At 38.5% G+C, this 20872-nt stretch overlaps 1 protein-coding gene across 1 annotated transcript; it reads left to right on the forward strand.

Moving 5' to 3' along the window:
- The first annotated feature begins 1299 nt into the window (after positions 1-1299).
- rmp24 (ribonuclease MRP subunit p24) lies at positions 1300-20062 on the forward strand. Its single transcript, XM_007547584.2, has 5 exons — positions 1300-1628; positions 6088-6110; positions 7226-7455; positions 18543-18736; positions 18865-20062. The coding sequence occupies exons 1-5, from the start codon at positions 1534-1536 to the stop codon at positions 19025-19027; spliced, it is 705 nt and encodes a 234-aa protein (XP_007547646.1). The 5' UTR covers positions 1300-1533; the 3' UTR covers positions 19028-20062.
- Positions 20063-20872: the final 810 nt, after the last annotated feature.

Here is a 20872-nt window from a genome sequence, read left to right on the forward strand (position 1 = left end):
GCCATCTTCCAAAACACAACTTGTTTTGAAAGAAAGATAATAAAACTGGCTCCAGAAGTAGAAGACCACATAGGATGGTACTCTCATCCAGTAAAAACAAAAACACAGAGTTTACAATTTACACAGGCTCACCAAAGTTGTACAATAACACACTGGAAAAACATTGCCTGCTCTGACATGTCTTCATTTCAGCGACCGCATCCAGATGTTTGGGTTAGAATTTGACTTAAAACACATGAAAGGATGGATCCCTCCTGTCTTATCGTGAAGTCAGCTGAGCAGTGTTTAAATTTCTATAATGTTGATCTTTTTCTGACCACAGTGTGGCCATCTGCTGATGGCTACATCTCAAATAAGTTCCTTGAACATGACAATGAACAATGGCTTCCATGGCAACCAGATCTCAAATCAGATCTTCCTGAGGGCCTATATGGTAGAATGAAAGATTTACACCATAATTATCCAGCTGACAAATGTATAAGCACATGGTGCTACAGACTAAAATCTCAAGGGGAATGTTTTCAAAATATTGTAGAATTAAAGCCATGAATAATGGAAGTTCTGAAGTCAAGCAGTACTAAAGTCTACCTAACAAAGTAATTGGTCAGTGTACGTTGAAGGGAAAAAAAATCCCAATTCCTTCCTTTTGTGAGACTTGTGTAAGGTTATTGTGCAGAAACTCTGCCAAATATTGTATTTAATCATATAAAACATGTTTTCATCTTGTGGTTAGCAGGTGACCCTTTTCTAGTCACACTGACTACTCAATCTGCTTTAAACTAGGACGACTTTCAACCACTTCCACTTGATAAGCACGTCTTGCTTGTCAGTTGAACTTACAGTTTTCTCACTGCAAGTTGACGGCTCTATCCACTGATTCACATTTGCCATATAAACAACAGGAGAAGAAGAAGTGGAATAATCTCAATGGAAATTCAAAATAACCGATTTTTCAACTTGAATGTTAAAATGTTACTTTCAGTAACTCAATGCACTACATGAAACGCATTATACAGACTAATTATACACAATCCATTTCTGTTGGTTATGGTGATTTTTCACTTAAAATTAATGAAAACATGACATCTACAATTAGTTTCATATCCGACCAATAAAAAACACTTTTTAATGCAAAAAGAGTGATCTAAATAAACAGATATAATCAGGGTTATCTTCAAAATGTACTTTTACTCTGACCACCATAGTGAGAGAGAGAAAGAGAGAGAGAGAGAGAGAGAGAGAGAGAGAGAGAGAGTATTTTACTCGGTTTCCCATGATGCAACGACGCTGACATCAGAGTCATGCGACGCAAGGTTCGTGTGGGATTGCCCGCTGATCATTTTCACACTTTATATCCACTTATCTTAGGATAACAGTGCCAACAGTGTTTACTTTCGCTTCTTTAAAGTCTCGGTTTTTACTACACGACTATTTCAGAGTTCAGTTTTTTTCTGGTTAACGTAATTTCCGTTTAGTTTCGCCTCTTCAACTGTCACACGAGGAGACCGTTTTTTTTTTTTGTTTTTTTTTAAAATGCAGCTACGTCCTGATGAAATGTCTGCACAGTTTCTGCTGAAGGCGTCTTTGATGTATGAGGAGAAATGCCCGGAGCTGTCACGGTATCTCATGTAAGAATTGCTTCTTGTCAACGTTAACGTAGCTTTACACTAGAGCCACACCACTGTGTGCAGTATCCGTGTAATGACACAATGAGTCCGCTAGGTGGAAGACCTTCGTCAGTAACTGAGGGCAATTTAATTTTATTGGTTTAAAACTGGTAACTTTGTTGTCACCGGTATTTTAGAGCACACAAATAGCCCACCGAACCAGAGTTGACCGATTCTAAATTAACATTGAATAATGCAGCCATAATAAACAAGCACTAATCAGGTTTTTCCTGGCTGATTTTCGGTTTTCTTGGAGGTCTTATCTGAGCGTTTCCTGTTAGACCATTCTGCTTCTTTATTCTAAGGACTATAAAACTTAAGAGTAACACAAGCCTGCTCCTTCGATAAAGGTAGTAATTTTGAATCCAGAAGAAAATAGGCTAAATAAGCTAAGATAATAAGTGCAAGACTGTACCTATAAATACCTCAAAGAATACATCCCTCAACCTTATGCATTAAAGTTTATGCTGTTGGTTGATGTGTTTATTGTCCAAGGGGACTATTCTTTTCAAGTGACTGGTTAATTAGCAAAAATAGTTTTTCTGTATTTCAATATCTGGCCAACCATTAGAGCTGATAAAAAATAATTAGCCATTTCTGATCAAATTATACTCTCTCCTTTGTAAATGATAACTGACTCTTAATTGTCATATTGGGATTTGTTATAACCAATTATTTATTTATTGTACTGTAAAATAACTTTCATTGGTTTAGATGCAACTTAACATCAGTTTTCTTTTTGTCTGTAAACATAATCTCTTTTCTTGTGTCTTTATAGTTTTTTTGGAGAATATCACACATTCTTCAATTTTCTTTTTGATGATTGGTCAATTTTTGGTTCGGGGTATTGCCTTCTTCCAATTTACCACAGCTGTCACAGTTTGCTGCTTCATTAGTGCTGCTTTTTATTCTGCTTTGTATTCTTGGTCTTGACTGGCCCGTTCAAACACACGAGTGTTGTTCTCTTGTAGCTCTGACTGTATGTTTAGGGTTCGTTGTTTTGCTGGAGGGTAAATTTCTGCTCCAGTTTCAACTTTGCTGCTGCCTCTAACAGGATTGCCTCGTCTTTAGCCACATCCATCTTTCCTCGAGATTGGACCGACTTCTCTGTCGCTGCTGAAAAAAGGCATCGCAATGGCGTGATGCCGTTTTCCCAGTGTTTCACCGGTCAGACGCATGTGGTTAGTTTTCACATAGGCCAACATTTTTATTTCATCTGACCAAACTATTCAGGCCTTTATAGAAATGCTGCATTCATATTGAAATGAAAAGAGACACCAGTAGACCTTTTTACAGATCAGGTGGCTTCTGAAGGCAGTTTGCTGAACTGGATTAATAACTTTAATCCTCTCAATCCACATTATGTTACTCCTTGAAGATACCAAAGCTTTGCTGTCATTCCCCGAATCTCGGTGGTAAATTTTTTTTTCCCCAAGAGCTTTAAAGCGGCATAGCTCCGAAGTGTCTGTAGGAATGGAAACAGAAACAAGAGTTTTATTGTTTAACCCAAATCAGGGGTATTTTACAGATGTGTGTGTTGTCATTTTGTCACATTAGTACTCTGGTCTAGTCCTCATATTTCTTGGCTATAATAACCTGTTATATTGCTGAACATTTTGACAGTTTTTAACAGCAACCTCCTGTGCAGCAGGCACAATTTCGAGGTGCATTTCCAGACGGCTATCAAAATCCATTTTTACACCAAAGTGCCTGGCAGGGAAGACATAAACATCACCCGCAGCCAAAATTTTACACTTGACTTGATGAGCTAATTAAAGTGGCTTCAGCCAGGGCGAAAAATGAAAGGCTGAATAATAGGTAGAAGATTACTCCGATAAGAATCCCCATTTTAAGCATCTCTCTAGACGTGAAGAAGTGTGTTAAGGTTATTGTCGGCGTCCATTAAAATAACCCCAGTAATGCCTCTTTGTTTTTCTTTGTGCTTCCACCATTTTCCCATTTGTATTGAGGGTCTCTCAACCATTATTTCACTAGAGTGTTAGTTTGTGGGTGTGTAATGCTCATAAATTCAGCCAACTAAATGTGGTGCTAATAATGCCTACTGCTGCTGTCTTCACCTTTTTTCAGTCTGTGGATGACAGCAAGTGTCGGTATGCTTTGATTACATGTCTTTGTATATATATATATTTTTTAGAAAAGATACTTTTAGAGTTTGATAATACTGTTTGTGAAATTGTGTTAAAAGTTTATCATGACTCGAGAGGCATGACCTGATGATATACAGTTCCTGTGAAAAGTATTCACCCCCATAGATTCTTTTACCCTTTTATTGCTTTTACAAAGCTATCATGATTGACAACAAAGTTTATGCTAACAACTTTACCATTTACCATTAATACCAAAATCAAAACTGATTTCTACAAAATAATTGCGGGTAAATACAAATATGTAATGCAACGTAAGTGACAACATAAACACCCCATAATTTTGCGTCAGTTATTTTTTTGGATCCATCCCCTGACATGTACTTTGTAATAAGCTTTTCTCTGATTTGCTTGAAGTGTTCTTCTTTCTTCATGCTGTAACGGCAGCCAGGAATATTAATTAACCAGATCCAGGTGTCTGTACAGTACAACCACTTGACAAACACTTACTGTACTCAGGTGATCTATATTCCACTTATTGTGAGACTACTAGAAACATTGCCTGGACCTCTGTTAAATTAGGTCAGTCACTTTCAAGGGAGTGAATATAAATGCTGTCACTTATCTTATGTTTCATATTTTTGTCATTATTTTTATATAAATCAGTTTTTACTTTGATATTAAAGTTTGTCAGTGTTTTGTTTTTTTTTACCTTTACTTAAACAGTTTGATTTTGCAAAGAAAAAAACAAACACGAAAGAGTTATGACAGTAATACTTTTATTGAAGCTCGAATGAAAACCAGTTTATAATTTGTGAAAGTTTTGCCTGATCTCTGAAAATAATTCTTAAAGTCTTGTCTAATTTTCTCTCTTGAGCTGGATGTGTAGTCACGCCCTTTAATCACTGCTTTGACTCTCCATCTCAGTGGGAGACGGCAGATAAAATGTAATAAATCACCACAGATGTTGTCTACCATCATAGCGTTTGTTTAGATTAACATTGAAGTGTCTGCAAGAGTTAATATCAATATCAGTCCCAGTTTTATTTTAAGCGTGTGTCCCTCTTTCCTTTATGAACCACACAGTCCTTCACAGATCGCATCTCCCTCCTGACCGCAGTTCATGTTTACAGCACATATCTCCAGTCTCTATCACCACAGCGAAGTATGCACTTAAAAGGAGATGCATGACAAGTATGATAATGAGTTCCGTGCAGTGGGGTGTGTCGTCGTGGTCTGCAGTTTCTGGGAGCCAGCTCATCTGAGAAAAAGGAAGAAGGCTGAATTCCCAGAAGACCCCGGGGGTCTTTGCTTTGATTGCGTGCCGGAAAATTTCAAAACTAGGTTTTCTGCAATCAGACGGTGTAGTAGTCGCTCCCCTTTAAGGTTAAACTAAGGCAGTTATTTGAATTGTGGTTTTGCATCTGGATCTTAAGGGAGTCGAATATTATGTTGCCTAATTAGCAGAAAGTGTTAGAATAAACAGCTTCCTGAAGAATTTAAGCATTTCTTTTTCTCAAACCGCTCAAGGTCCTCTGCAGAGAACTACGCGTCTTCTGAAAAGGCTTCGACATAATCCGAAAATGTTTTCCAGTCCTTAATGAGGAGTAGCATTAATGACTGGACTTGGTATTTAAATCACAAATCTTTGTCCACCACAGAAAGCATCAGAATTAATTAAACCCCATTTAGTGTTTCAGAGAGAATTAACATGCATTGAAGATTGTTTTTGTAAATGTGACAAAATGTGAAAAAGTTCAACACTGGGCCACAGTGGGATGCAGCTTCCCCCCGCTGTGGGCCAGCTCCAGATTAAAAACAACCCGATATCTCCTCCCTCTCTTTTCCATAAGCCTGACCCGGCCTCACGTGCAGCTGGATGCCGAATGACCCCAGTCATTGATTCAGGCCCAGAGCTAATTTTAGCAGGGCTTATCGGTGGCTTAGTTAAAATGTTTGTGCAAATATCTCATTGAGAATGCTCTAAAAGTAGACAAGGCCCTCTGGGAAGGTGAACTTGCCCCATATTGCTCGGGAGAGACCCCACCGGGTTTCCGGTTGGAGTTTTTCCACCACACATAACAGGAGGAGAGAAGTCGGTGTCAAACTTTTTTTTTTTTTTTTTCTAAATTGATTTTTCCATCCTCTAATAGGTTGTTTCCGGAAATCCATTCATAGGCGAGAAATAAAGAAAAAAGTTATATTATTTCTTTTTGTTACGCACAAGTATCATAATAAAATGCATAAGAAAGCATACATATATATATCTATATTTTTTTTATGATTTAATCTGATCTCACGTTCCTCTTTCACAGGCATCTGCCATACCAGCCTGAAAGTAAGTTGAATCCTTTTTTTTATCTCTGGTCTCCCCTTTCATTTGAAGTTGTCCTTTAAATTCTTGCATGTGTAAAAGCCAGAACCACAAAACGAAGTAGCGAGCAGGACCTTGTCACCGGCTTGTCAAGGTTGATGAAACTCACTAAATCCGCGGCCAAACATACCCCGCCGTCCAGCTGTCTGCAGCAGACTGCGGTTTGGGATCAAGCGCGCGCTCGCACACGCGTGTTCAGACCCGTGCCAACATCAACCACATCAGGGCGCGGAGAGTGACACAACTTAACAAAGACTGCTAAGGTTTCACTCTGCAAATGGAACGGGAGCCGGTGGTTTAGAAAGAAACAACCGGCTTGTCTGCAGAACACACAGTATTGTTTGCGAGAACAACTAATTGGACTGTGAAAATCTGAGGAATTAAAGACCCACGATTACTAATGGTCTGAAAAAGTAATGCGTTCTTGTGTCTGTTCCTGTTGTTTGAATATTTAAGGAGTCCTAATTTCAAGTTACGGAACTTGGCTTAAATTTGGTTCCAAACTTATCATTTAGTTTAACTTTTTTTGCTTTGTTCGCTATATTTTTCTTATCAAGGTTTGTTTTGTTTTGCCTTCATGCACCTTACGTAGAGATTCTCAGGCTGGGCTCACCAGCGTTTTGGAGAGAGGGAAAAATGTTTCTAAAGTTAAACCTATAATCGACTCATGATGCTCTACATTGTGTTCTTTCTCTTTAATTAATCATTGTAATACACTATTCCAATTAATCAATCACTATTGATTAGTAGTGACTCGATCCAATATAGTCTTTCAATTTCTAGTTGATTGACTGTATTGTATCACAACAGGGACATTTTGATTCAAAAACATATTTTTGTAATATATTCATATTTGTTTCTACAAGCACGGCATAAGGGCTTGCTGGTTAATTAACGTATTTTCAATTCTGATTGATTTTTAAATAGATGAGACCGAGTCTAATGTGATTGGAGATACATAAATATAATCCACTTTCTCAATTGTTATTTAGTTTTCCTCTTTTTGTACCACAGAAATATCAGCTGCTGTAATTTGATAAGTTGCGGGACATTTGACTGATTTGTTCTTGTCATTTCAGGACAACAGAAGATAAACAAATTTCCGGTCAACGGCTTGTTGCAGAACATGTCATTGTGTTCGTACTGCTACCAGTGGCTGAAGCCCGATAACCACCGGGTGCGGCTGCGGCCGAAGCGACGTCCGTCGGCGCGGGTGAAGCAAGTGCTGCTTAGGAAAGCCAGAGGAAAATGGTTGAGCCTGGCGCAAAAAAAGCTTCTGATCCGCTTCCAAAAGTCGCCTTCATTGGTGGTGAGTAAAGATGACGCTAGTCTGAGTTCAGAATTTCCCTTCTGTCCAAAATCATAATTTTAAGGCAGAGTTACTACGAAAATCTATGTAAAGCAGCCCAGCTATGTTCAAATGTTGCTGTAAATTTAACACTCTTGAAAAACCCCATCAACTGGATGTGTGGTGGTGCAGTATTTTGTTATTCCAGTACAAAAAAATCCTACGTTAATTAAAAGTTAAAGGTTTTTTTTTTTTTTTTTAATGAACTCAAATAACCTGGCTTGATGATCAATTTGATGGTATGTTGTTGATGTGTGTTTGCACGTTGGTGTAGAAAGATAATTCTCCAGTCATTCTCTTGACTTTGAACCCAAATTTGCTCATATGCAAAGATAAACAATAAAGTTTATCTTTATTATTTTCCACTTTAGAAAACAATCCCTGTTGTAATACAAAGTAATTATTTAATAATGTTTTGATTATGCCTCTCCCCTTACAATGGCCTTTAGTTAAATATTTGGCGTACCTGGAAGAGAATCGATGTCCTCCGCTACTGGTCACACTGCTTCTTTTCCCCCTGTCCTCCTAATGGATGGCACCTACCAGTGACAAAATGGAAAGCATATTTTGGCTGTCACACTCCCACTCTCCTGGTTATCTCGTTTAGAAGAGGGCGCTGGTGATGGAGTGTGCAACCACGGGGTCTTCTTTCCCTTCTATCCGTCAGCTGAAATTGGAGAGAAACACTGAAGAGCCCGTCTGACATTCACCTCATGCTGCTTCAGTGAGAGCACTGCCGCCTCAATAAACTCTGGCTGGGTTCATTTGCTTTGCAGAATCTTTGCCTCACGAGAAAGTCTGAAGCCTCCCCGTATTGTTTTATGCAAATAAAAGCAAAGTTCTAAACGTGAGACAGCGGTAGCAGTAATTTTAATACCCGTTGCTCGCTGTGTGCTCTTCTTCTTCTGCCTTTTTAGTGGATTCCTGCGAGTGCTCCATCAATATTACCATAATAAATTGTCTCACACTGAAGTTGTCGACTCCTTGACACCGATCAGAGTGGAGACAGCTGCTTAATAGGCTGTCAGAATCATGAGCGAGCAGGAACTCCGTCTGTGACAACACTGAAAATAACAATCGCATAGCTTGGCCTGTTTATACAGTGGGAGCATGCATGGCTCCATCGACAGAAAGACTTGTGGGTTTTTGAAGTCGTGTCTTCCATCAGTATTGATATGCCACGAACTGTTGAACTCCAGTGTGTCTATTTGGAGTTTTTATTTTATGTGCTAGACAGTTGATGGAAAATGATAGAGATTTCATCATGTATTTATTTATTTTGAATATGCAAATAATACCTAGCTTCTTACTTGTTGCGTAATACCACACATCTCACAACAGCAAATAAAAATGGAAGGAAACACAATAACTATAGAACACCATAACCAAGGAAAAGTATCCGGCATAACCAAAAAGGAGTAAGAAACAAAGCTTATTGACCCTTTACAAGTAAAAATCAGAGAAGTGTCATAATCTGTTTATTTTAAGCCATTTTTACTCTTGTACGTGTAATATTGTGAAGAAAAATAACATCAAGAATGTTTATTAGTCTATAAATAGTTGGGGGTTTTTTTTTTATTGCTCCATGATTCAGTGGAGTTTGATTCTGTGAGTTCTCAGGTGTTCGAAATCCATTGCAAGAAATCCCAGGAAACAAAACCATGTATAAGGTTTTTTTTTTTTTTTAAGAACTACCAAGTCTCATTTTGCAAGTTTGTATTTATCTCATCCCTTAGTGTTGTGTTTGCAATGGAAAGTTACCTTTTAAATCAATTTATCAGCTAGAAAATACCTGTCTGAACTTTAATTGCACGTCTCTTTATCTCTATTTGAAAGTGCCACTGTCATCATGGAGTATTTATTGTGCATCTGAACTCGTGAATAAAGCATGCTCCAAAATTATGCATCTGTTACTTAAATTGGATTTACAGATGGGAGCCAAGCTGTTTGTACCACAGAACGTGTAATAAGTAGCATTATTTCTGGTTCAGCTTCAGCCAAGATTAGCTCTCCTGTTAAACTACCCTGTCATCAAACTTCCTCTGTGTTTACTTTGGGCCTCACTCAGCCATGACTGCGCAAATCTGCTCTGACTCACGTGTCAGCTGTCATTACAGCGAACAGTGTTTATGCAGAATGGTCACATGACTTCCTTGTGAACTTATCTGCTCCGTGAATGTCAGCCCACAGATATTTTTATTCTATGTTTGTTGTTTTTTTGTTTTTTGTTTTTTGTTCAAATGGTCGCTGCCTCAGTTGAGGGGCAACAGCAAGGTGTTTGCTGGGTCGGTGAAGATGAGAGAGGAGGAATGTGGAGTGGTCCTCTTTCTTTAGCTCGTAGATTCCATGCAGATGAGCGGAGCACGGCAACAGCAAAGTGGCAGGAGGAAAATATGTTCTAGTGTTCTTTAAACATAGAAGATGGCAGTCATGGTTTCAAAATAGAAGCGGCAGAGGTGCTTCAAGGACTGTTTATACCTGAGAATTTTCCTTTCTTCTATTTTTACCTCACCTCCACTTAGACGGCATACTTCCAAAAATATTCAGCTTAGATAGTTAATTAAATGAACCCTGTTTTGTATACGGTATGTGTGTGAAAAAGATTAACCCCGGTGTGAGCTCTGGCTCACTCGAGAACTGCTCGCTTTAGTTCCGTTTTAAGTTTCCCTGATGAGATAAAAGTCAGAACTTTGCTTTGTTTTTGTTTTTTTTCCACCTGTTATATTGTTAGTCATTCTCAGGAAGAGAACGGTTAATGTTTATGGGAAATGAAATATGTACATACATCCAGTACCTTTTTTAAAAGCAGGTTATAAACATGCAGAAATGCTTATTTGCTTTATTTTCACAACGGAGTAGCTGACAACTCAGACTGTGAGGTGTTGGTCAGTCTGAGAGCCAGTCTCTGTAGCTCTGACCTGGAGGTAAAAGTATAAAATGTTTCAAATCTATTATTGATTAAAAAATAAATAAAAAATCAACCCTGGTTCAAAGGGCCCAAACCGTACTACTCAGCATTTTACAATTGTTTTGCACACTAAATGTGATAAATGCTGAATTGGCAAAATGTATGTTCCTTTTTATGTTTTAAAAACAAACATCTGCATTGGTGATTCTTAGTTCTTTTCATTTGAGCACTTTGTGGATGGATGTTATTGCTTTTTTTAAATCCAGTTTTTAGCAGGACAGACATGGTTGGTTGGTAATTTTGCCAACAAAAATATTCTAAAAATCCTTTTCCAGGTTGGTTGCTATGTGAATTTTTAATTGACCTGTATTTTCACAGTTTATCTTTGAGTGAAAATACCTGACACCATCTAACTGCTTTTATTTAGACATAGACATATTTTATTGTCACTCAGCTGCTCACCTGCAATGGAATACTTATAATTTTGTTTAAAAACAAAAAAAAATCAGCAATAATCCCACAGCTGAGCCTTTTAAAGCTCCAACCGTGAGCTGCTGACAACCCAGTGCAAAATATAAATACTTGTAGTTTCTTCCGAAGCCTTAACATCTTGTTCAGTAGTTTAATTGACTCTAATAGCCTGGATAAAGCAAGTAGACTTTAGTCTATCTATGTTCAATATTACATCTACATCAAAACATTTTACATTCCCTTAGCTGGAGTCTCCTCTGTCTTCCTTTAGACTTGTTTAAACTCCTTTGCTAGTGCTTTACCACTGTGTCAACACAGAGCTTTATGGCTGTGCTCACATTTGTCTGATCTTCTTGCTGTCAAATACAAAAAGCCGCTTCATCAGATATGAATCGCGGCACTTGGTTACTGTAATCGAGTCACGATTGTGTGTGTGAGTGTGAGTGTGTAGCCCCCGACACAAGTTTATTTTAAACCAGGTTTGAGTATCAGCAGATCTTGGTACCCATTGTTCTTGTTCGCTTGAAGTGTCAACATTTGTGCGGTCCTGTTTTAGACCGAAGGATGCTGTGAGTTACTTAAATTAGCTCGTGAACTATTTATTAATGCTCCACATTACTTGGTTTTGTTTTTAAATTCTTTTGAATGCCTTTTTTTTTTTCTCTACCCATGTGGTTCCAAGGAGGTTGCTTGCAGCTTTGTTTCGAAAGTTTGATGTTGGTTTAAGAAAAACACGTGCCTGTTGTAAACACACTCATTCACTGAGATGCTTAGAATATTTATACTCACAGCCGTAAATCGCCCCTCACCCTCTAATTTCACACTGTATTGCCTCCCTGATGTGTGTGTGTGTGTGTGTGTGTGTGTGTGCATGTATGTGCTGCCCTTCGGGTGGATGCCAGCACACAACAGGCTTTCCTCAACCCTGCGGAGCTTGTGTCCTGCAGATATTATAAATCAGAAATGTTTATGCATGCTAGACAGGTTATCTCGCAGCGGATATGGAAATAAGTTGGATTGCAGCCCCCACAAGAGGGAGACGGACCGTAAATGGAGTGAAGAAGAACGGCATATTCTCCTCTTCCATATTTCCCTCTGTCCTCCTTGAGAGTAGATTTACACTTCTCGGGAGGATCATTTATTACAGTGGAGACATATTCAGTTCAGTCGTTTGCCCCGCTAAATATACTCACGGTGTTTTGGGTAGTTTATGACTGAAGAGAACTTGGATTCACTAACGGTTGGTTTAGTTATCCGGTTATAATCACTTTTTTTATTTATTTATTTTTTTAACCTCACAAGCCCCTTGTTCTCTCCTGTCATGCCGTTTGTCTTCAAGCAAACGTTCTCAAAAACAGGACAAGTATTGCACGGAATAGAAGAAAAATGGCAGTATTAAATTCTTGTACAGCTTTAAATAGTCCTTTCATTTGAACATAAAATAGTGCATTTTATCATTTCTATTTCACATTTCTATTTTTTTTTCAAATTAGGGCACACACTGTCCAGCGAAATAAGCGCCAACAACAGAGACTTACTACATCGTTGTGGCATGCCATCTATGTCTCTCTCTGCCTCACGTTATTTAATCTTAATGTTATTAATAATTCTGTATACTTGTGATCCTTTTGTTGCTTTAGCTGTAATGAATCATGTTGGTCCTTGTTTATGAGTCCCCAGTGAGCAGCGTTTGGATCCCTTGAGTCACCAGGATTTGTTGCGGTTCTTCTCAGCTGTAACTGAATCCAGCAGCACGCCCTCACATTAATGACATTCATAGCATATCTGACATGAAGCCACTCAGGCCCCATTCATCACCTCTAATGATAATCAGTGATTTCTAAATTCACATCTGTCTCCAAGCTGTTTTGTCCATTTCTCTGCGTGTTAAACAACTTTGATGTGAAAAGAACCACGTTGGAATTCTTTTGTGTGTCCGCAAGACAAAGATGTAGTTCTGGTCAATCGTTTAATTTGATTTATTTGAACTGTTCTTTTTGCTGCTTTTGTGACTGTACAGCTCAATACTTGAATTATTTATTTATTTATTTTTTTAAGTAGGAGCTGAGCATATACGTTTAACTTCATAGTGGATTTTTTTTCTCCAATAGTTGCTGAAGGTTCTGCTTATACTGTGCCGTACCATACCACTTTATTTCTGAAGCATAGCAGCTGATCGAAGTGCTGTGCAAAAATAAAAACTAAGAACAACAGTAAAACACCAAGACAAGTATAAAACAATAGGAATAAAAACATCACAAACACACAGAGTGCAACATCAAGACAGAGGTGCTAGCTCACTCTGGGCTAAAAACCAAAAGAGAAAAAATGTTTTTAAACTAGCTTTAAGAACGGGAAGAGACGGGGCTGCCTGACCTTCAGCGGCAGCTCATCCCGCAATTTAGGAACCAAGAGCCGCAAAGGCTCCATCTCCTCTAGTTATGATTAACTTCATTAGTTTATCATGTCATAAAATTAAGGAACTCTGTAACAACATGTGCAGGCTGATATAACTTTTTCACACATACCAGGGAGGAAGAGGCATGAACAACAGATAAAAATTCAACCATCACGATTAAAATCACCTTGTCCAATCTGACTGACTGGACATTATCACAACGCCACAGACTACCAGTAATACAGCAGAAGCCTCTCTGTAATGTAACCTCTATTATGACCAGAGACTGACTGGAAGAGATAAATGCACATGACATTTTTTATTTTTTTTTTCTAAAATGGCGCCATGTCGCAGATTACACTTGATTTTTCTCTGCATTTATCGAGCCGTTGGCCTCCAAACAGTGAAACTCTGTCTAATGGCATCCGATCACAGTGACCGGCCGTTGTTATAGAAAAGCTTTGCAATGCTGGGACGCGTATCGATCGCCCCCGGCTGCTCTTCTTCCTTCAGGTTCAATGTGCCGAATCGATGTTCTCTGTGATGACTTTCACAGCCCAGCAAATATTTGTCCACATCACCATCAACACGTTGCACTTACAAACATTTGTGAGGGGTGATTATCTGTGCTCAGGATCTCCACATGCTTTTTAATTCAGTCAGTCGCCGTGTCGGTCGGCTCATCTTCATCCCTTTGAGTATATCACAATGCTAAGGTCAGACTAATCAACCCAAGCCAACCTCTGGCACCAAGAGAGAAACACGGGAAGGGGAGGTTTTCATACAGCCGGGGCTAAATATAGAAGGAGTCCATCTGCAGAATTGATTTATATGGGTCTGTTTGGGCTTGTGTGTCTTTATATTTAGGTTTAGCTTCTAAGCTTATTAAACCCTAAAGCTATTTCTTTTAAACGTATGCATAAGCTCATTCTTAACTAGACTGTGCCCACATTGCAGATGATGCTCCTGGTAAATTTGCTTTTAATTTAGAGAAACTACCAAGTCCAGAAGTTTATACGCACGGACGTGAAATTTGTTTTATTTAAACCATTAGGGATGAGATTATACGTGCTGACTGAATGTATAAACACCCCCCCGCTAATGTTTGGTCGATTTTCTGTTCGGTCTAAGCAGGCAGCTGCACATTTCAGTCGAGCTCGAAGGTGTCGCTTTTGGAGCAAAGGCTGTTCTTCTCAATTGTCACCCTTTCAGTTCTTGTTGATGTGAAAATGGCTCCACTGTGGACGGTGACATTGGCGTTTCTGCAGCTTATTCTTTTAAGTTGCCGGATTCGTGATCAGTCCGACCCCAAAAAGGATTATCGTGTTCGTGCACAGTTTATGTAAAACAGTTTGTTCAGAGTTGCAATATGACATTGCCGTTTCTGCCCAGCCTGTGCATGCGTGAGAACCAGTGTTCTTCAGTATCCAGCCATGGTGCGACTTGACGGATGAATTAGTCCTGCCTTCATAACAGCACCTGCCAACAGCATTAAACTTAATAGCTGCATCTGCTATCGTGCATGAAATCCAAAGCTAAACAGCTATGATATATTTGTTTTGGGGTAAAGGTTAAGTATTTCTGTCATCTGTGTTGGCCATTGAGAGAAAAACACATGCACGTGCGCAGGCACGCACACACACACACACACAAGAATGCAAGTCTGATAAGAAACTTTATATATTTGTTTTGAAGGATAAGGGCTGAAAATACTTCTCTAAAAATACACAAAATGGAGAGAATAGATTGATAAAAGAATCCTATGTACTTTTTTATCCATCTCACCATATGGTCCACCTCCATTTATATGCCCCCAGATGTGCATAAATAGGTTCTTATCCCCTGTTCTGTCCTGAAGCATTTCACCTGTGCCATATGCTTGATTGACCACGGTGCTTATTTGTCCGCAGCCAGACTCGGAAGATGAAGAAATTAAATCTCTTCGTGGCAGCAGCTCACGTGTGCCCCTCCAAGTTGCATTCGTAACATGTCAAAGGATTAGCGTAAATTAAACAGGCACACGTGGCGCTGTGGCTTGGACTTCCCGTTATATCCATTTTGTGAATCTAGTTCCCCAGCAAAAGAGCTGCCGTTTCAAAGTTGTGTTCTAATACTGCAGTTCTGCAGGGTCTTCTGGGTCTGCAGTGCAAAACGGAGGATAAGCCAGCATGATGTCACAGCAGCTGTAAACATCTGTAGCCAGCTGTCCGTCTGCGTTTCATCCAGAAAATCCCATCAATCCCAGCAAACATCGTGACCGGTCAGCGAGTTCAAACCAGTGAAATCAAAGCGTTTACATAAGTCTCTATGACCATAATTCGTTCCAGTATGTGTTGATGAAGGCTGCAGTAGTTAGAGCAAACCGTAGCTTTCAGTTTTCTGTTTGGGCTAAATTTGATGAAGCTGTAATGATTTACCGGAAGGCAGAGGTCGTTGTTGCCGGAACACCGGTAGAATGTGATAGGGATCTTTCCTGCCTTACTGCTCATTTCTTCAGATCTCTCACCTCTCTGTGTATAGTGTTTATCACCAGATAAACAATAGCTGATGGCATTGATGCCATCAGCTCTGATGTTTAAAGGCAACATCAGCCTTTAAACATCAGAGAATAATACATGCTGAAAAATCTGACTTGAAACAACTTACCAAGTAAGCATTAGCCTGTTTCTGGTAGGAAGGTATACCAATTCTTTAAGAAATTACACTTTTAAAAAAACTACAAATGTTGCATATCATGGTTTTGCTATTTTTTTAATTATCTTGATAACACACCAACCAAATGACTGGAGGTTTCTCTATGTGGAGCATACACTTATCTTACTACATCACTTACCTTGCTCTAGCTGTAGGTGGCGCTGTCAGTCATTTGACTGAAAGACCCCTCACATACGTTTTCCTTAATTTTGAGGCAGACAAATTTAGCTGGTACAAGTACAGATGATAATGAGAATAATGCTGCTTTAAAACTACAACAAGCAGGTTTGGGGTGCCATGTCTGTTAGTCAGCAGGCTACTTGAGCAGATAGCCTGTCTAGCCAACTAAATATCTGTTTGTTTCCAAGTATTACTTTATAGACATTATGAGTAAATGTTACCAAGTGTTGTTGATGTTTAGTCCAAGTATGTGATTATTAAAATCACACAGTAAACCTCCAAAAGTTACTTCTAGACCGGATTGGTGACTCATCCAGGAAGCCTCAGTTAAAGTCAGTGTTTATGAGACAATAGTAAGAACAAGCAGATATGACATTAATGGAAGCGTTTCTTGGTTAAAAAAAAAAACAAAAAACAAAACACAACTGGCCAAGAGAAACCCAAAGACTCACAGCACCAAAAAATACCCTGATGATGTCAGTGAAGACTTGTGTTGTGCAGGAGGTCAGTAATCCAAAGAACATGACTAACTCCTCCAATGAATGGTTCATTTAAAAAGAAAAAAAAAAGGTTTTGGTGTGGATTCGTCAAAGTCCTGGCTTAAATAAATCTGAGTCTCTATAGCATGAGCCATTCATGCTAGAAAACCCACATATGGCTGAATTAAAACAAGTCTGCAATGACTTGTTTGTAAAAGGCTCATTGGCAGTTATTGCTAATACTCACTGAAAATAATCAGAATTAGGGTGCAATTAACTTCAGTGATGAAATGATCATTTGGAAATGAGTGTATTTTGCATTTAGTCGGTTTATGTTTCTGACAAATGTTGGAAGATGTACAATATCTTTCAAAAATAATGACTAAATAAGTCCAAAGCTATTGGTTCTGCATATGCTGTTAACTGAAAGAATGAGTTAATGTATCACTTTTTAATTTTAAATCATCAATAAATTAGCTTTTTGGTGCATGTTGCAGTTACATGAACCCTGCATTAGGTTCACATGTTCCCGATTACTCTAGAGTGTGTTTCTGCAGAGCATTGGCTAGTTCTCCTTTGAGCCACGCCCCTGTGTAACAGCGGGAGGGTCAGTGTGAGGGCCTCTATAAAGCTGGACACGCAGACTGGTGTAGTAAACACTTTCTGCTCAGTCAGTCTGAACTCCGGCGCCCTCAACTTCTCAACGCATACCACCTGTCAGACTCTTGAAATGGCTACGTTCATCTCGGTGAGTTTTTCACCTCCTCAGCATTTGTCAGCACCTCGACTCTGATTCGATTACCAATGCAGCTCTAACCGGTTTTAAAACTTGGCCAACTCTACATGACGTGATACAGAGTAGATTTGCATTTAGTCATGTTAGGAATTGGTTGGACAATTTAAAATCTGTGGATCATTTTATGCATTCAAAAACATCACTTCAAGGATGTTTTTGAATGCATAAACATCCTTGCATGCATTCATGCAAGGATGAATGCATGAATGCATTCAAGGATGAAAACTAGTGGGTTGTTTTTGCTGTTAAAAATAATAGTTTTCTGTTTTTTTTGTTTTTTTGTTTTTTTTTTCTTCTTGGAAGCTTTGGGTCTTAATATGGTTTAAATTACTGTGTTTTTAATCTGGTTCAGTTGCTTTAAATTAATGCTTTAAAAAGAAAAGCAAACTGTTGGAAAACTTCACATTTTACAAAAGGTTGTTGATCACCTCTGGACTTGCTCTCTTGATCTGTGAACGTAGTTAAAATTACTTTTTTTTTTTTTGTCAGACTCCAATTTTCACTTATTTGATTATTGATGATCTAACTCTGTAAACAACAACTCAATTGTATTTCTTCAAGCTCGACTCTAACCTAATGAGCCGCTAATGTTTACTAGAGGCAGGGATCTTGGACTGCCGTCTTGAATCATGAGGTTCTAATAATGGGAACATTTCACCTTCTGACATTTAGTGGTGTCTACTGGTTTTCCTTCGACAGAGCCAGATGTTTTATTTCCCGACATCCGTATTATATGTCAGGTTTATTTTTTTATTTCTCTGCTTTGAAATAGGTCATGTGTAAGTGTATCGGAACTGTATACTCCTGAAGAAATTTGATCTAGAGTATTTAACGTTTAGAGCCGGCATCTGCTATGCAAATATGCCAAACTGCAAAGCAACATCCCCGTCATATCAATACCACTCCTGAAAAATACAATTATGTTTGACGAGGGTATAAAACATAAACCGGACTACTAAGTCTTGAATATTCTCCCAGGAATGTTTTGTGAACTAAAAAGAACAAAACTTTGCTGGACTTTTTGACGAGCCTGCATCCACCTTGACCTGAAAACTTCATTTCGCATGAGAACTCGGGTCATGAAGTATTAATGAATATGTCCTGTTTCTCTCGTTATTCCAGATGGCCACCTGCCACGCTTGCAGTAAGACATCCATACACAAAGGGGTGAACAGAGATTTTATATCCAGCTTCACTAAGACCCACAGCACACCAGGGAGCGCTGGCAAATACAAGACTCCCCAGTCCAGCAGCAGACCCAACACGACCACGCCCAAGACCCCTGGCAAAGATAAGACACCGTCTAGTACACCAAGGTACATTACCCAATCATATTGATGTTAATAGTTAAATCATAACTTAAGTTTTTTGGGGGGGGTTTTCCCCCAGCATAATAAAAATCTACATTTATCTGAGTTTTGTATCTTCTGTCTCATTCCTTTAGATCCTCCATTACTTCCACTACTTCAGGGTCAAGTTCTTCTTCCTCCAAGTCTTCCTCTAAATCCAAAAACAGGGTCGTTCAGCGTCTCAGCAAAATCCTCTCACGAGAGGACAGCCAGGGCAAAAAGAAGGGAGGCTTGAAGGACTTCCTCTCCTCACTTTGAGGTCCTCGCTCACTTTTTGTCGCTACTCTCGCTCTTAAAAAAAAAAAACAAGAAGGAAGACCAATGTTCCAACTTGTTTACAGCACAGGCTAACGAGGAACTTAAATGGCATAAGTTTCCGAGCCGGTGTGGGAAGGATCAGTGTTGCCGGGCTGATTGGAAGGGAGCTCCTGAACGTCCCAATATTCATAACGAGAAGCGTTGAGCTTTCAATCAGTTCCCACACATTCTGCTGCGTCAGGCGAAGGGGAATGCTTCCTGAAAACTCCTAAACTGGAGTTGGTTCTCTTACAATGTCTCTGCTAGTTTTGAGGCATCTCCACCAAGCTTGTTTACACACCAATATTCTTAGTTTTCCTACATCCACACATTTATGACATGCAACCACGTGCAAACAGAACTTTACCAGCTTCCTTTCACAAATGTATTTCCTCTTTGGTTTCTTCCTTGAAAGCCAAAACAAGCTGATCTCTTACAATGTGATGTAAAAAGTTTTGGAATTAATTTTTTTTTTTTGGCTAACTCTTAGCTTTTGATTCATTGTTTGGCATTTATAATGGCGTAGGGAGGCTAAGCATGCCTGTGTATATATTTTGCCAAAGCAGTTTTGTGTATGTATTCACATTTTTTTGAAGGTGTAAGTCCAAACTGACAATATTCACAACTTTAACTGAGAAAAAAAGAAATCACACGTTTACATATCACACACACATACACGCACCGGCCTATAATCTGTACAGAAAACATTATTATTCTATTGTCTGAACACATTGACTATCATCAAAACTCCTTGAGAGATGGTTTGATAACTCCTTTGGCTAAATACTGTTACTCTTTTAAACAATTTCTTAAGAGCATTAGTATTAAATGAATCTAGTGTTTTTTTGTTGTTGTTTTTTTACTGACTTGATTTCTTGCTATACTGTGGAAATGTTGTTCAGTGAATTGTATTCTGAAATACCTCACATTTATATTCAAACTGCTTCTGAAATTAAACTTTTTCAATATTAAAAAAAAAAAACTACTTTCACCATTCATGCTCTTTGTGTGTGATGCTTTATGTTTCTTGCACCTAGCATGTCTGATTAAAGAGAAGGTCTGGATCAGAATTATGAGATAGGATAATCAACTAATTTTATGCCCTAGAAGTTTAATGCATTTAGTGAAATGATGCATAATAATCAGGTTTTTTGTATCCTGATCATTATTAGTCTGTTAATAGCTAACGGACAACTTTATGTGCAGTAAATAAAACAAATTAAAATTATTTAGTTGCTTGCAGAAGTATCCGTTCTTCTTCTGCAAAGTTTGTCACATGTTCCCTCCCATCCGTTAATAGTTTGCAGAAACACATTTTGCTACGGGTCTTTAGGTTCTGCGTGACCACAGCCTCTTCTCCCACGTTTGCTAAGTCAACCACACGAAAACAGAAACTTTACCAGCTTCCTTTCATAAATTGATTTCCTCTTTGGTTTCTTCCTTAAAAGCCACTAATAAATCAAGTTTTTTTTTTTTTTTATATAATGGATGAAACAGAACTGCGTGAGATGTTCAAAGCTTGGGGTGATTTGTTTTTTCATTTATTTAGGCTTTAGATTTCAGCTTTAGACTTTCAGATTTCTTTTTATAAACAATACTATTGTTTATAAATAATAGTATTGTCTTCCAAATATGTGATTTGCAGCACGTGTTGGGGTATAATATAACACTACAATAAAATAGATTGTGATTTTTGGTTAGAAATGTGATCTATTCCAAAGAGAATGAATATTGTTTTTATGGTACTGTTAATTGAAATATGATCACACATGGATTTATGTCAATGATGCAGGTAGCCAGAATAAA

This window comes from Poecilia formosa, unplaced genomic scaffold (genome assembly GCF_000485575.1).
Source record: "Poecilia formosa unplaced genomic scaffold, Poecilia_formosa-5.1.2 Scaffold21, whole genome shotgun sequence".
Classification (NCBI taxonomy): Eukaryota; Metazoa; Chordata; class Actinopteri; order Cyprinodontiformes; family Poeciliidae; genus Poecilia; species Poecilia formosa.

Excerpts from the sequence above, each read along its gene's own strand:
- rmp24 (XM_007547584.2), top strand. The coding sequence starts at position 1,534 with ATGCAGCTACGTCCTGATGAAATGTCTGCACAGTTTCTGCTGAAGGCG. Across the intron at positions 6,111-7,225 it reads TCTGCCATACCAGCCTGAAA|GACAACAGAAGATAAACAAA; the intron begins GTAAGTTGAATC and ends TTGTCATTTCAG. Across the intron at positions 18,737-18,864 it reads ACACCGTCTAGTACACCAAG|ATCCTCCATTACTTCCACTA; the intron begins GTACATTACCCA and ends TCATTCCTTTAG.